The sequence below is a fragment of the Tursiops truncatus genome, chromosome 15 (genome assembly GCF_011762595.2).
Source record: "Tursiops truncatus isolate mTurTru1 chromosome 15, mTurTru1.mat.Y, whole genome shotgun sequence".
Classification (NCBI taxonomy): Eukaryota; Metazoa; Chordata; class Mammalia; order Artiodactyla; family Delphinidae; genus Tursiops; species Tursiops truncatus.
Genome location: NC_047048.1, coordinates 36,304,763 through 36,318,282, shown reverse-complemented (window position 1 = coordinate 36,318,282; position 13,520 = coordinate 36,304,763). Strand labels below are relative to the sequence as shown.

Genomic DNA, 13,520 nt, shown 5'->3' with positions numbered 1-13,520 from the left:
TGAATTGGCCCCTGCCTCCAGCTGCCTCACCTCCGTTCTCTGCCCACTTCCAGCTCCAGCTCCAACTCTACCCAACAAACAGGTAGCCGTTAGTCACTCCTCAGACCTAGGCTTGGGCAACTTGCCGTGTGGTCCACCTTCTGGAGGACAGACCTGGGAAGAAAGCTGTACAGAGTCTACTAGATTCATCCTGGTAAGTGAGGCTAACGCCCTAGGAGGAGTCAGGAATTCTAGATCCGCTACCCACCAGCCCAGTGAACCTGGGACAAGCTCCCTAAGCTCAGCTGCCTCATCTGGAAAATGGGTCAGCAGCTCTGCCTGCAGTCCAAGGCTGATGGGAGGGTCCATCTGGAAACAGAGATGTGAATCTTCCCGGGGTCCCCCCAGCCTGGGGACGGGGGCAGCACAGCAGGCCATCTACTCTGGCTGGGGGTATGAGGATGCAGAGGCGTGGGACTTGGGCAGCCCTCCAGGAAGTCAGACCTCCGAGGACGATCCCAGGAGGAGGGGCCGCTGAGCCAGCAGAATTGCTGAGGCTCAGCCTGGAGTAGAGCTGGCTGCTGCTTAACTGCAGCCTGGGCTGGCCCCCTTCCCAGCTGCACGGCAACCTCCCCCTTCCCCTGGCAGCAGCGCAACCCCTGCTCCTGTCCACCAGCTGTGCGCCCGCTCAGGGACTCCCTGGTACCCCTCCCAGCCCCCCAGAGCCCTGATGCCCAGCCCCTTAAGTATAAACTGGGGATGACGAATGTACCCTCCTCACGGGCTGCTGGGAGCATGAAGCATGATAGCTGCCAAGGTTTCCATCTTCTCAAAGATGCCACCTCTGTAAAGTGCTCAGCTGATGCTTGGTACATAAGAAGGGATCAACAACCATGGGTCCTATCTCCCCTTCCTGCCCAGCAGAGATGCTGGGGCTGCTCAGGCTGGGCATGGAGCCTGGCCTGGTCTCTCAGTTACCCATAGGCATGGGACATGTGCAGCCCTCCACCCAGAGTCCCCACAAAAAGGCAGACAGCTCAGGACTTGCCCCCCTGGGCCACAGATACCGCACAGACATCTGGCTGAGTCTTCCAGACCTCCTTTGCTCTCACCTCTCTCTCCCGCTCTCAGGCTCTCAGGGTTTATCCTGCTCCGGACATCGTTCAGGTGCTAGGGTTCACAGGGCTCTTCCTCTCCCAGGCTTCCAAGCCCACATATCCATCTGCCACTCCCCAGAGCTGCCTCTGAGCCTGGTGGAGCTGCCCTGGGGAGCTCCTCTACGTAGAGAGGAAGATGAAGAGGATGTATGAGGTGCGGAGGTTGCCTGGGAAGTAGTCACCTCAGCCAGAAGGGGGGAGATCAGGGGAGGGATGAGCCCAGCAGGATGGGTTCTGCCATGTTCTAGCCACGTGCCCTTGGATACATGACTCTACTTCTCTGAGCCTCAGTTTTCTCGCCTCCAAAATAGGGGGTGATTCCTCCTTGGCAGGGTTATTGTGAGGACCCAATGCAGAATGTGGGTAAAACGCTCAGCATAGTTTGGCAGTTCCTCGAAAAGTTAAACATGGAATTACCACACGATGCAGCAATTCCACTCCTAGTATATACCCAAGAAAAATTAAAACGTGTACTCAAAGAGATACTTGTACAGAAAATTTCATTTGTAATAGCTAAGAAGTGGAAACAACTCAAGTTTCCATCAATGAACAGATGAATGGATAAATAAAATGGGGTCCATCCACACAATGGAATATTATTCAGCCATAAAAAGGAATGAAGTACTGACACAGGCTACAACCTGGATGAACCTTGAAAATGTTATGCCCAGTGAAAAAAGCCAGACACAAAAGGTCTGTTGTAGGATTTCATTTATATGAAATGTCCAGAAGAGGTAAATCCATAGAGACAGAAAGCAGATTACTGGTTGCCAGGGGCTGAGGGGAGGTGGGGTGGGGGGATGGCGAGTGAGTGCTTAACTGGCGGTGGGGGAGATGGGGTTCTTTGGGGATGATGGAAATGTTCTGAAACTAGATAGAAGTGGTGTTTGCACAACTGTGAAGGTACTAAGTGCCACTGAATTGTTCAGTTAAAAATGGTTACTTTCATGTAATGTGAATTTCACCTCAATTAAAACAAAACACCCAGTATAGCCCCCCACACAGAATAAGCTCTCAAAATGCTATGAAAAGTCCTGAAAAAAACAGTTCAGCAGTTGAAGAGGTAGAGGTGAAGCATTCTAGGTGTGGGCAAACATTCAAAGAGAGGGTGTAGTGAATTCTGAGACTGTTGTTCACTCATGGCTTGTGTAGTGGAGAGAAGGAGAAGCCGCAGGGTTGGCAGGGGCTGGGCCCAGGAGTCTGGAGGGTAACGGGGGACCCCTGCAGGCTTCTAACAGGGGTCAGACTTAGGTTTTTAGAAGACCACTCTGTAATGTGAAGGACAGCCTGGAGGGGGCAGGAGTGGGTGTGGGGAGGCTGTTCCAGGAGAGGGAGTGGTGGCCCATCTTGCCTCACTGTCATACATGGGTGGGCACTGCCCACAGAAGGGGAAGCCTTTGGGGGCAGGTTGATCATGAACTGTCTTGGCCGTGGAAAGTGGTGTCCATGGGGCCTTCAATGGAAAATGTCAAACAGGGAGCCGGATGTGAGCTGGAGACAGGGTGGAAAGGCCCCGGACCAGGGATGGTACTGAAAGCCCTGAAGAGTGGGCAAGAGCCCCCAGGGATAGTGTGGAGACAGGAACTCTGGAGGCCACCAGCCTTTAGGGGAAGGCAGAGTAAGAGACTGAGTGCAGGGCAAGAAGCTGGGTGGCGGTCACGGGAGTTTTCTAGGAGCAGTGCTGTCAGCCACTGTGCAGACAGATGTGGCGAGATGCAGAAGGAAAAGTATCCACTGGGTCTGGCAATGTGAGATGGCCAGGGACCTCGTGAAATTTTCACTGGAGAGCTGGGAGTAAAAGACATGACAGGGTCAAGCAGTGAGTGAGAAGTGAGAACAGATCTTTGAAAGAGAGCAGGCTGGAAAGAGTTTTGAGTTGTTTTATGGTGTTGAAATGCTGAGGGGAAGGAAAGAGGGGAGGTGGGGAAGGTACAGGAAAGAAGGTTCCCGGGACCCAGGGCCTGGGTGGATAGGCAGGGGACATGGCCTTGATCAAGGGGCCTGAGGAAGGAAGGGGGGGTGGAGCTGCATTTTTAAGCATGGTGGGAAGAAACCATGGGAGAGCCTGTCTCAAGGACTCTTTCGAGGATGAGGCCACGTGTGTAGAGTGTGGGAAGGCTGGATGGAAAAAGCAGCAAGAGGGACCCCAGTTTTTGAGGGGTCACTGGGATTAGTGAGGGGACCCGAGGGTCAGACCCTGGCTGGACAGTCCTGAAAGGGACCAGAGTAGGGTTGCCTGATCTAGCAAATAAAACCACAGGACAACTAGCTACACTTGAATTTCACCTAGGCGACGAAGAACTTTTTAGTATAAGTATATCCCATGAAACATTTGGGATATACTTATACTTAGCAAAACAAAACATGTTGTTTATCTGAATTCAAATGCAACTGGATGTCCTGTAATTTACCTAGGAATCCTAGCCCCGCGTGGGAATCAGGGGATGGATGGGAGGGAGTCGATGGTGCAACCCGGCCTGGAGAATGGGTCTCAGAAGGGTGAGGTGCCCGAGTGGGGAGAAGGCTGGGGTCGCTGCTTCGTCCACCGGCGCCGCCCGATACCGCAGAGGCCCGTATTGAGGAGGCCCTGCCCCAGAACTCTAGTCTCGTCCCCCGTGCCTGCTCCCCTTACGCCCCTTGGTGTCGCCCTAATGGCCCATCGATAACTCTACGCTCAGCCTCGGCCTCTATCGACTTGCTCCGGCTCCGCTAGGCGTCCTGGACCGCGGCGGAACGCAGAGCAGCAAGTAAGGTACGGAGGCCGCGGGGCGAGGGCTGGAAAGCGGCTTTCAGTGGCCGGGAGAGCGCGCCCGGGGGAAGCTGGCTCAGCGGGACGGAGTCAGGGTGGTCGACGGAGCACCGGGAAGCTCGAGGGTCCAGCCAGAAAGCGCCCCCGCCCATCAGGTCCAGCCACCGGCCTGCTACGCATGCGCAGCCGTAGCATTCAGGCTTTTCCCTCCGGCCTGCCCGCTTCGCTGCGCATGCGCGGCCCGGCCCTGCGGCGGAGTGGCGCCCCGGACGTGACTGTCCCCTGCCGGCCGCGGGTAGGGTGGCATTCCGGCAGGGTTCTTGGGACGGGGAACGGAGCATGCGCCTTGGAGCTCGGCGCTGTCCTTCGCCGGGTGTCACGCGTATCCCTGAACCTCTCTGAGCCTCAGTTTCCCCACATCTAAAATGGGGATGATTTTATTTTTTAGCACCGAGTAATCTGTTGTAATCTGTTTAGGACATAGAGAGTATTCCCTAAACACTGCACTCCTCTCTCTTCTCCGGATGCTCTGATCTCTGACTCCTGCCGGTCAGAACTAGGGCCCTGTGTAGATCCGAGTCTTTCAAGCAGCCACACCATGAACACGTCTCCAGGTACGGTGGGCAGTGACCCCGTCATCTTGGCCACTGCAGGCTATGACCACACGGTGCGGTTCTGGCAGGCCCACAGCGGGATCTGTACGCGAACGGTGCAGCACCAGGACTCCGTATCCTCCACTGTGGAATTGGGGCAGGTGGTGCTGGGCAGGATGCCTGGTAGGGATAACAGTCTGGGCAAAGGCCTCCGGTGGGAAGGATGGGCTCTGTTTGTCATCTTCCTTAACAGACCTAGCAGGTGAACGCGCTGGAGATCACACCTGACCGCAGCATGATTGCTGCTGCAGGTACCTGTACTCTCGACCCCAACCCCTGATTTCTCACAGGTCCATCTAGGCGCAGCCACACTTCAGTTTGGCCTGTGCCCCTAGGTTACCAGCACATTCGCATGTATGATCTCAACTCCAATAACCCCAACCCCATCATCAGCTATGATGGGGTCAACAAGAACATCGCGTCTGTGGGCTTCCACGAGGACGGCCGCTGGATGTACACTGGTGGGGAGGACTGCACTGCCCGGATCTGGGACCTCAGGTGTGGGGTACTGGGCAGGAGGGGTCTGCTGCCTGGGTGTGTGGGGGTGAGGGCCAGGCTGGGAGACTGTCTTAGGTCAGGTCCCCTCCAAGCAGAGGCTGAGACGGGGTTTTCTGTGCAGGTGACTTACTGAGGGCCAAGTGAGGAAAGATAGGGCAGGGATGAAGACCCACAGAGACAAGCAGAGCCTCAGCCTGATCCAATAGGCAGCTCTGGAATGAACTGCATCAAACAATGAGCCCCGCCTTGAGGCAAGGGGCCACCCTTTATGCCCCTCTGAGTCAGTTATTGGCTTCAAGCTGCCCCTGGGGAGGGCCAAACCGCCCAAGTATTTCCTATGGGATAGCTCCCATCGTAGAGAGACAAGATAAGTAGCCAGGGAAAGGGCCTTTCGGTGGAGTACCAATGGCATCCACTATAGACAGAGTGTGTCCCCCACCTCGAAGGTCCCGGAACCTGCAGTGTCAGCGGATCTTCCAGGTGAATGCGCCCATTAACTGTGTGTGCCTGCACCCCAACCAGGTGAGGGGGAAGCACAGGGCTGGGCACCCTGGGGCTTTGGAGGGCAGGGGTCCTGCCCCACCTCACATCCCCTGCACCTCAGGCAGAACTCATTGTGGGTGACCAGAGTGGCGCCATCCACATCTGGGACTTGAAAACTGACCACAACGAGCAGCTGATCCCGGAGCCTGAGGTCTCTATCACATCGGCCCACATCGACCCGGATGCTAGCTACATGGCCGCGGTCAATAGCACTGTGAGTCCCAGGGACGGCTGTGCAGCTCAGCTCCCAGCCCCTTACCTCCCTTATTCCCTGAAGGTGGGCTTATTCCCCAGATGTCCCTCTGGCCCCTCCCCGCCCCCCACAGTCCTGCTTCCCCGTCCTGGGCTTCAGCTCTGACCCAGCCACCAAAGCCAGAAACCTGGGTGTCACTCCTGATGCTACCTCTCGCTACCTGCCATAGCCCACCCAGCAGTCCAGTCACCTCCATCTCCAGAGTCTTTCCAGTTGTCCGTTTCTTTCTCCTCCCTGTCTCCTCCTGATCCAAGTTTCCCTCGTCTCTCCCGACAGTGATTGCAGCCTCTCTGACCTCCTTCCTTCCTCTGTGACCTCCCCCTGCCCCTAACCCATTTTCCCTCGACTGCCAGAGCATCCTTCAGCAGTACCAGCCTGACTGCATCCTTCCCTGGGTGAACTGCAAGATGCCCTAGGCTCCTTACCAGGGCCTCAGGACACTGTGATTTGACCCCTGGACTCCTATCCAGCCTCATTTTCTTCCTTTAACGTCCATTCAGTCTCAGCAAATCAGTTGTTCCCGACATCCCCAGACCGCCCACTTCCAAGCCTTTGCCCTGCTGTTCCCTCTATCTGGGTGCTCTCCTCTCATCTTGTTCTTCACATTCTTGTTGGCCAGCGGCATCCTTCAGGAAGGCCAGGCATGGCCTCCTGCCCTCAGCTCATCAGGTATGGATGGCCCTTGGTTGGGGCCAGGTCACCCAGGTGCTCCTTGCAGGCAGGGCCAGATGTGCCTGTCACATGTCCCCTGGCCCCCAGATCCTTGTGCACAGCCACAATGTTGGATGGCAGCCCCTGGATCTAGGTCTTGCTGCCAGGGCATCCTTCCCCACCTGTCAGACCGGAGGCTCCGGGCCTCCCGTGACTTCCCTCCTACACCACAGGGGAACTGCTATGTCTGGAACCTGACTGGGGGCATTGGTGACGAGGTGACACAGCTCATCCCCAAGACCAAGATCCCAGCACACACCCGCTACGCCCTGCAGTGCCGCTTCAGCCCAGACTCCACGTGTGTGCAGGGCCTGGGGGGCCGGGAGCCCTTGCATGGCTGCGGGGAGGAAGCAGTGTGCCTGGGGCTGAGGGCCTAATGCGTTGGGCCTGCTTGGAGGACGGCAAGGGGGTACAGGATGGGAGTGGCCGTTGATGACACCCCTGCCACGCTCACACCCACCCCCAGGCTCCTCGCCACCTGCTCGGCCGACCAGACATGCAAGATTTGGAGGACGTCCAACTTCTCCCTGATGACGGAGCTGAGCATCAAGAGCAGCAACCCTGGAGAGTCATCCCGAGGCTGGATGTGGGGCTGCGCCTTCTCGGGGGACTCCCAGTACATAGTCACCGGTGAGCCCCGCCTGCCTGCCGTGCCTCCCCGCGCCCGTTGGCCCGGCCTGGGGCTGCACTCTGAGCCGCCACCCACGCTCTCCCTCCCTGCAGCTTCCTCTGACAACCTGGCCCGGCTCTGGTGCGTGGAGACGGGAGAGATCAAGAGAGAGTACGGCGGCCACCAGAAAGCTGTTGTCTGCTTGGCCTTCAACGACAGTGTGCTGGGCTAACCTGTGTCCCCTCAGGATTGCAGGCAGCTGTCCAGGCGGTACCAGCTGGATGTGTCTGTCCAGCTGCCCAGATCAGAGTGACACCCCATGGCTGGTCTCTACCATCCTAGGCTCGCTGGACCTGACTGACCTACCCTGGTCCCTGGCCAGACTAGACTGGCCAGGCTGGTCCATCCTGGGACTCTCTCAGCCCCGGCTGCTTACATGGATGTGAGGAGGCTCGGGAGGCCCACCCTAGGCAGCTTGCATTCCCTTCAGAAATTCTGGATCCACAGGGCCTAGAGCCGCTGAGGGGGATCCGAGGCTGGTGCCCATCCCCAAGCCAGTGCCTCCTCCTTCCCCTCCCTGCCACTGTTTCGTGTCCCGAGGCCACAGAGGACACCGTCATGGCCAGGTGGAGTTGTTTATTAGCCCCGCTAGCGGCTACCCTCCATGGACTGGTGATCGCGCCAGCCAGCTGGCTGGCCTGAGGGGCTGCACTGCAAGGGCTTAGTCCGGGAGGTAATAAAAGCAGACGGACATGCAGATGTTGCTTGGGAAGCAGATGTCGATGCATAGGTAGATCAGCCGCTGCCTCTGGGGCCCTGGGGGGAGGGGCCTCCATGATCCCTAAAGGACTCCTTCCCCACCCCGCCACCGACTCTCCTGCGGGAGCCCAGGCCCCTCCGCACAGCCTGCCCCAACTCACTCTCTGCTCGTCGGGCCCAGTAAATGGGGGTCTTTGCACAAAGGTTCCGCACAGAAGCCCCCACCTGGGCAGGGTCCACCTCACGGCTCCCAAGCACTGCCAGCAGCTCCTGGGCATAGTGGGTGTCCTGGCTGGGGCTGCGAGTCCCTTGGGGCTGCAGAGAAGGACACTCGCACTGCCCCTGGCTGGGTTGGGCCCACATGTCCCTGGACATGCTGGCATTGTGCCAGCCCTGCCCTGGCTCTTGTCAGCAGCCTCAACCAAAGGAAGATAGAGCTTCTGTTCCCCTGAAACTGGAGCCCCATCCTGCCCCGGGCCCAGACCACACACAGGACCCTTTGTCTGGCCCCTGGCTGGAGGCTCCTTACCCAAGAGGTGTTCACCAGCAGCTGCAGGGTCTCGCGGTCTCGGGGTTCCATCAGGCGGAGGAAGCAGGCCCGGTGCTCTGAGGGGCGGTAACAGACACAACCCTGGGAAGGCAGGCAGGTGAGGCAGGGGCACCTGAACATCCACCCCCGCCCCCACCCCCCTCCCCAGGCCACTCACGCTCTGCCCGTCGAACAGCACTGCCCAGCTGCCGTTGCTCTGAGCTGGAGTCACCCTGATGGTTGCCACGTTCTGGGCCACGTCCACCTGTTCGGTTTGGTTGGACCAGGGTACCCTGGGGCTCGGAAGGGTCAGACGGAGCGTCTGCAGCAGTGGCTAAGAGTGGGAAGCAGGAGCTCAGCTGGCCAGGCTGGAGCAGACCCCAACACTCCCCCAGCCCTGCTGCGAGGCTTATAACTCCGCCACCCCTCTGGTCCTCCTCCTGTCTGCTCCGAGCCCTGGCTCCACTGGAAGTGTGGGCTATGCTGGTCTCTCCTCCTCCTCCCCACTGTCTGTGCCCTGCCCGGGTCCTGAGGGGGCCTCACCTTGAGAGGGCTGTGAGCGAAGCCAAGAAGCCCTCCAGCCACAGCCCCAGCGGTGGCCAGTGCCAGCAGCAGCAGTAGGAGGCCAGGAGCTCTCCAGCCCCCGTGGCAGGGCTTGGTCTTCACGTGGAGGCACATTGCAGTCAGTGGGGCCTGGAGTAGAGACCAGGCAACAGGCTGGCTCAGGGAAGGAAGGGGCTGAGGAGGTATGGGAGGTGGACGCTTCTCCTGCCCCTGCAGGACAGGCCCTGGGTCTTTGTCCAAGGAGAGGGCACCGAGTGGTGGGAGGCACTCACCCCGACAGGTCCAGACCCGGGTCTCTCGGCCCGGCAGCTCCCCTGCTCCATGATGCAGCCCTGGTGACAATGTGCTGATTGTCTGCTGCAGCCCCGGAAACCTCAGGACACCTCCGATGAGTCAAACAATCGACCTGGCCCCTTCCCCTCCTGACCCCCCTGCCTCCTCCCCAGCCCAGCTACCTGATATCCGGGTCAGAGACAGGTCACCTGGGGAGGCTGCTCGTCACTGTGCCTGGCTCTCCCAACACCTGGCCTGTGCAGACCAGAGCACACATGGTCACGGGAGGTCATGAGAGCGTGGCCACTGTGGAAGTCAGGACCCAGCGGCTGGCACAGAGAGCAGCTGAGGCCTGGCCGACTTTATATAGGGAGTCTAGTTGGGGGCAGATTTAATTTTTCCTAAAGAAGCCTGTTTCTAGTCTCTCGGGTTACCTCTACACTCCCAGGACTGGGTACAGGGCCTGGCACGCAGCAGACCATTAACAAGTGCCTGTTTCATGAATGACAGGCATGGGACTCTGTGCCACTTCCCTTTCCTCCCCATGCACCCCAGCTGCTCCCAGCTGCTTCCCAGCCCCCACCAACACAGGGCACCCCCCCAGGTAGGTGCCTGCCTGAGACCAGGATGGCTTCCAGGAGGCTCCACTGCGGTGAGGACAGCTTCCTGAAATCTCCTGCACGCCCCAGGATGGTTAGGTCAGCCTCATGTCCACTGACCCCTGCCCTGCCCAGCGTGGCTTTCTCTGACTGGTGCCGCGCATTTCTAGCTGCTTGATGCTGTGGATCCCAACAGTTACTGGCCCTCAGCACTGGCAGCTTTCAGGAAGTGCATTCCTTAACCGGCTTCACCCCATGGCCCTTTCATACTTTCTTTGTCCCTTGTTTTTCCTGATTCTTCAGAACCTGACTCCCTGCAGTGGGCCTGAAATGGGGTGGAGTTGCTGTGGTCAGCGTCCCAACTCTGGAATTGGAATCCCAGAATGGCCTTGTACTGAATGTACCCGGCCCTGCTGCCCTTTCCACTGCCCAGCTGTGGTGAGACAGCTGCACCCTGTGTGAAGGCTGCTGTCTAGGCGAGAGCGAGGAACACCAGAGTCAGCTGGGGTTTGAGAGTTTAATATACCTTTGGGTTCACACAGTGCAATGGGGTGTAGACATGATGCACAGGGCTCCCGGGCCGCCGCCCAGCAGAAAAGGGAGGTGTTGCTGGCTGCTGCACCTGCCGCGTGTTCCTGGTGTGGGTGACAACGCCCTGACAGGCCTGCTCAATATCCTGACCCACCTTGAGCCGACCTCGCAGAGCCAACGTCAGCACCACCAACCTCACAGGCGCCCGCTGCCCTCGTGTTGCCCACGGCAGAGTCCGAACCCCAGACACCCAGGCCTGGGGGGAGCTGGAGGCTCAGGACACCCTTTATTGCTCTGAGCACTCTTACGAGAGTTAATGAAGGAGCACTGTGACCCTGGGGCTAGGAGAAAAGTCACAGGATCTGGGCAGATGCCACTGGGTGCAGGGCGAGGCGCCAGGAAGGAGTCGGCCAAAAGGAACAGCTTCCCAGGCCCTACCCTACAAGTGCGGCCAGAGAGTCTGCTTATCAGGCCTATTCTCAACGGTCAGCAACTTAGGGAACAGGCAGAAAAAGCACGGCCCCCTGCCAAAAACCCTTGGCTAGCCAGTGGACCCTTCCAGTCCTCCAGATGGCAACTGACAAGGGACTCCAGGGTCAAAATAGGTGGCCTCATGGACCATTGACATATGACACCCATCCCAACCAAGACAGGAAAAGACTGGATGCTCTGTAAAACGACTTCTTGTTTTGAGGGGCACCTCTTTCCTCCTCTACCCAGAGGGAGCCTTGGGTGACAAGCATTCCTTAGCCAGCACATGCCTTTGGCCATACTGCTGGCTGCGGGGCACGGAGACTTCTTCAGTGGGATTTTCCCTACAAGACAGAGCACAGCTATTAATCGACACGCTTACGGTTCAATTCCACCACCTGACAAAGTTGTTCAAAAGTTAAAAAAACTTTTGGTACCAATGCTGCTCTGAGCTCCCTGCACGGCAGCCCAGAGTTCAACGAAGGCATTCATACCCTCCTGGCACTCAGCAAACAATATGCTCAGTCCAAGTCACCTGGGTTTATATGCACATTTGGAAAAGATGAGGTTTAGCCAGGCTGAGTTTACAGAACTGCACAATCGTGCATGAGGAGTTGCAGCCCTGGGTATCTAAAACGGAACATACACTCAATTGTGACATCAGAGTGGTTTTTAAGGAAGTGTGGGGTGGTGGTGAGGGCAGCACCCACACCCCATGGACAGGGAGACACCACCTGAGACCAGCCCTTTCCTCCACTCCCAACCTGCAGGTGAGGGGCTGAGGCAGCAGTAGGCTCCTCTGCTGATGACCACACAGACGGGGCCCTGGGTTTCTCACAACAGTCAAAATAATCAGCCCCTCCTCCCCAAGATCCCTGAAATTTTCAATAAAATACATGACACCCCTAGACCCACCTCAGTCCCATTAGCAGGCCCCAAGGTTACCTGAATCCTAGACATATGCTGAACCCAACTGCAAGACCAATTGGCACCTAAGGCCCAGGACCCCCACAATGCCCTCCAAGCTTAAAAGTGCATCTTAAAATATAAGCATTTGTAAAAATCCAACCCCCCAAACATTTACTTACAAGGTTAACAACTAGTACCTTTGCTTAACTCCAAGTAAGCAAACTTGAAGCCACCTAGCTGAGTGATGCTTAAGCCCCACCTATTAATTTGGGTGATTTTCAATTTTTTTTTATTCTGGAGATTAAAGACACTAAATCTTTAACCTTGAAGGGCAGGCAAAAGGTCGGCTATGCTGTCAACATAGAAGTCAGGGACCATTTTCTTCTTAGACAGGCAGTCACTTTCCTGATTACTCTTCACATCCCGCAGAGTGGAGACCCCAGTGAGGGTCAGGATGGTCTTCAGACCACAAGTGACGCCCAGGAGGATGTCTGTGTCCAGGCGATCACCCACCATGATGGTGCGCTCCGGGTTGATGCCATATTCCTGGGACACACAGTCGAAGATGAAGCGGCTGGGCTTCCCTATGACGTCGGCTTGGCGCTGCGCGGCCATCTCCACGGCTCGGACCAGACAGCCGGTACCTGCGGGGCGGAGAAGGAAAGGAGGAGAGTGCCGGGGGTCAGAGGCCGGGAGGGACCCGTCGCTCGCCCTCCAGCCTCCCTCCCCCGGGGCGCACGGACCCGCGATGAAGCGGCCGTTCTCGAGTGGGAGCCGGTTGTCCATGTTGGTGCCCACGAGCAGGCAGCCGGGCTGCTGCAGGTAGCGCACAGCCTTCGTGAGCTTCATGTAGCTGAAGTGTGGGTCGAAGCCCACCACGACGGCGCGCACATCAGGCTCCAGGGGCTCATCCAGCCAGGCGCTGGGGCCGTCGCCCTGCAGCGGCTCGGGCCCCACGCCCACGCAGGAGACGCCCACGGCCTCCAGCTCAGTGGCTAGGGCCACGCTGCCCAGCACGTAGGCCTTGGGGGTCGGTAGACCGGTCAGGCGCTGGCGCAGGTAGAGCGCGGTACAGTAGGCCGTGCCGAAGACCTCGCTGCCGGCGCCGGGCCCCGTCGGGCCGCCGAAGCCCAGGCGCCGCAGCTTCTCGGCGTAGGCCTCGCGGGTCTTGCTGCTGTTGTTGGTGATGAAGCCGAGGCGCTTGCCGCGGGCCCGCAGCGCCGTCAGGGTCTCGGGCGCGCCGGAGACCGCCGTCTCACCGCGCCACAGCACGCCGTCGCAGTCGAACAGCACCGTGTCCACGTCGGCCAGCAGCTCCTGGGCCCGCTTGGCATTCAGCCGCACGCAGCGGCCCTCGTCGCCGCCGGCCTCCACCTCCGCCATGGCCCGCCGCCGCCGCCGCCACCGACCGCCAGCTCTTCCTCGCAGCCGCCCGCCACCGCCCCCGCCCCGCCCCCGGCTCACTCATTGGCCACGCGCCTCGCACTTGCCGCCCATTGGACACCGCCTGCGCCAATCCGCCCCCGCCTCCCGCGGGCTGCAGGAGCGCAGCGCCAACCTTCACGGTCCGGCGCGGGCAGGCAGGCAGCCATTGGCTGCCAGGCCCTAGGCGCCCCGGTGACTGGCTGGCAGGGAGCCAACCGGCATTCTGCGTGGGACGCTCACTGCGGAAATTCAGCGGAGGAGCTGGAGAGTCGGCGCAGGACGTAAGCCTGCCGTTCATTGGCTGCCG

At 58.8% G+C, this 13,520-nt stretch overlaps 3 protein-coding genes across 9 annotated transcripts; 1 reads left to right on the top strand and 2 right to left on the bottom strand.

The window, feature by feature from the left end:
* The first annotated feature begins 3,844 nt into the window (after positions 1–3,844).
* On the top strand, positions 3,845–7,910 carry MLST8 (MTOR associated protein, LST8 homolog). 3 transcript variants are annotated; one of them, XM_033839670.2, is made up of 9 exons: positions 3,845–3,888; positions 4,440–4,612; positions 4,738–4,789; positions 4,874–5,036; positions 5,483–5,558; positions 5,641–5,793; positions 6,717–6,841; positions 7,010–7,173; positions 7,267–7,910. In XM_033839670.2, the coding sequence occupies exons 2-9, from the start codon at positions 4,484–4,486 to the stop codon at positions 7,383–7,385; spliced, it is 981 nt and encodes a 326-aa protein (XP_033695561.1). In that variant the 5' UTR covers positions 3,845–3,888; positions 4,440–4,483; the 3' UTR covers positions 7,386–7,910. The 3 variants fall into 3 exon arrangements, with proteins under 3 accessions (XP_033695561.1, XP_033695562.1, XP_033695560.1); XM_033839671.2 differs by lacking the exon at positions 3,845–3,888 and having other exon boundaries at positions 3,896–4,612; positions 4,741–4,789; XM_033839669.2 differs by lacking the exon at positions 3,845–3,888 and having other exon boundaries at positions 3,896–4,612.
* Positions 7,855–10,254, bottom strand: BRICD5 (BRICHOS domain containing 5). Of its 4 annotated transcripts, XM_073792422.1 has the most exons (6): positions 9,278–10,254; positions 8,985–9,134; positions 8,620–8,775; positions 8,442–8,543; positions 8,074–8,227; positions 7,855–7,969 (listed from the first exon to the last, which is right to left on the bottom strand). In XM_073792422.1, the coding sequence occupies exons 1-6, from the start codon at positions 9,326–9,328 to the stop codon at positions 7,875–7,877; spliced, it is 708 nt and encodes a 235-aa protein (XP_073648523.1). In that variant the 5' UTR covers positions 9,329–10,254; the 3' UTR covers positions 7,855–7,874. The 4 variants fall into 4 exon arrangements, 3 of the variants coding, with proteins under 3 accessions (XP_073648523.1, XP_033695566.1, XP_033695565.1); XR_012326142.1 differs by having other exon boundaries at positions 8,074–8,543; XM_033839675.2 differs by having other exon boundaries at positions 7,911–8,227.
* Positions 10,255–10,380: 126 nt separating this feature from the next.
* On the bottom strand, positions 10,381–13,216 carry PGP (phosphoglycolate phosphatase). Of its 2 annotated transcripts, XM_019927447.3 has the most exons (3): positions 12,532–13,216; positions 12,302–12,432; positions 10,381–11,223 (listed from the first exon to the last, which is right to left on the bottom strand). In XM_019927447.3, exons 1-3 carry the CDS (start codon positions 13,169–13,171, stop codon positions 11,209–11,211), a joined length of 786 nt encoding a protein of 261 aa, XP_019783006.1. In that variant the 5' UTR covers positions 13,172–13,216; the 3' UTR covers positions 10,381–11,208. The 2 variants fall into 2 exon arrangements, with proteins under 2 accessions (XP_019783006.1, XP_019782943.1); XM_019927384.3 differs by having other exon boundaries at positions 10,381–12,432; positions 12,532–13,213.
* Positions 13,217–13,520: the final 304 nt, after the last annotated feature.

Excerpts from the sequence above, each read along its gene's own strand:
- BRICD5 (XM_033839674.2), bottom strand. The coding sequence starts at position 9,328 with ATGGAGCAGGGGAGCTGCCGGGCCGAGAGACCCGGGTCTGGACCTGTC. Across the intron at positions 9,135-9,277 it reads CCGGGTCTGGACCTGTCGGG|GCCCCACTGACTGCAATGTG; the intron begins GTGAGTGCCTCC and ends TCTCTACTCCAG. Across the intron at positions 8,776-8,984 it reads TCGCTCACAGCCCTCTCAAG|CCACTGCTGCAGACGCTCCG; the intron begins GTGAGGCCCCCT and ends TCCCACTCTTAG.
- MLST8 (XM_033839670.2), top strand. The coding sequence starts at position 4,484 with ATGAACACGTCTCCAGGTACGGTGGGCAGTGACCCCGTCATCTTGGCC. Across the intron at positions 5,037-5,482 it reads GCCCGGATCTGGGACCTCAG|GTCCCGGAACCTGCAGTGTC; the intron begins GTGTGGGGTACT and ends CCCACCTCGAAG. Across the intron at positions 5,794-6,716 it reads TGGCCGCGGTCAATAGCACT|GGGAACTGCTATGTCTGGAA; the intron begins GTGAGTCCCAGG and ends CCTACACCACAG.
- PGP (XM_019927384.3), bottom strand. The coding sequence starts at position 13,171 with ATGGCGGAGGTGGAGGCCGGCGGCGACGAGGGCCGCTGCGTGCGGCTG. Across the intron at positions 12,433-12,531 it reads GAACGGCCGCTTCATCGCGG|GTACCGGCTGTCTGGTCCGA; the intron begins GTCCGTGCGCCC and ends TCCGCCCCGCAG.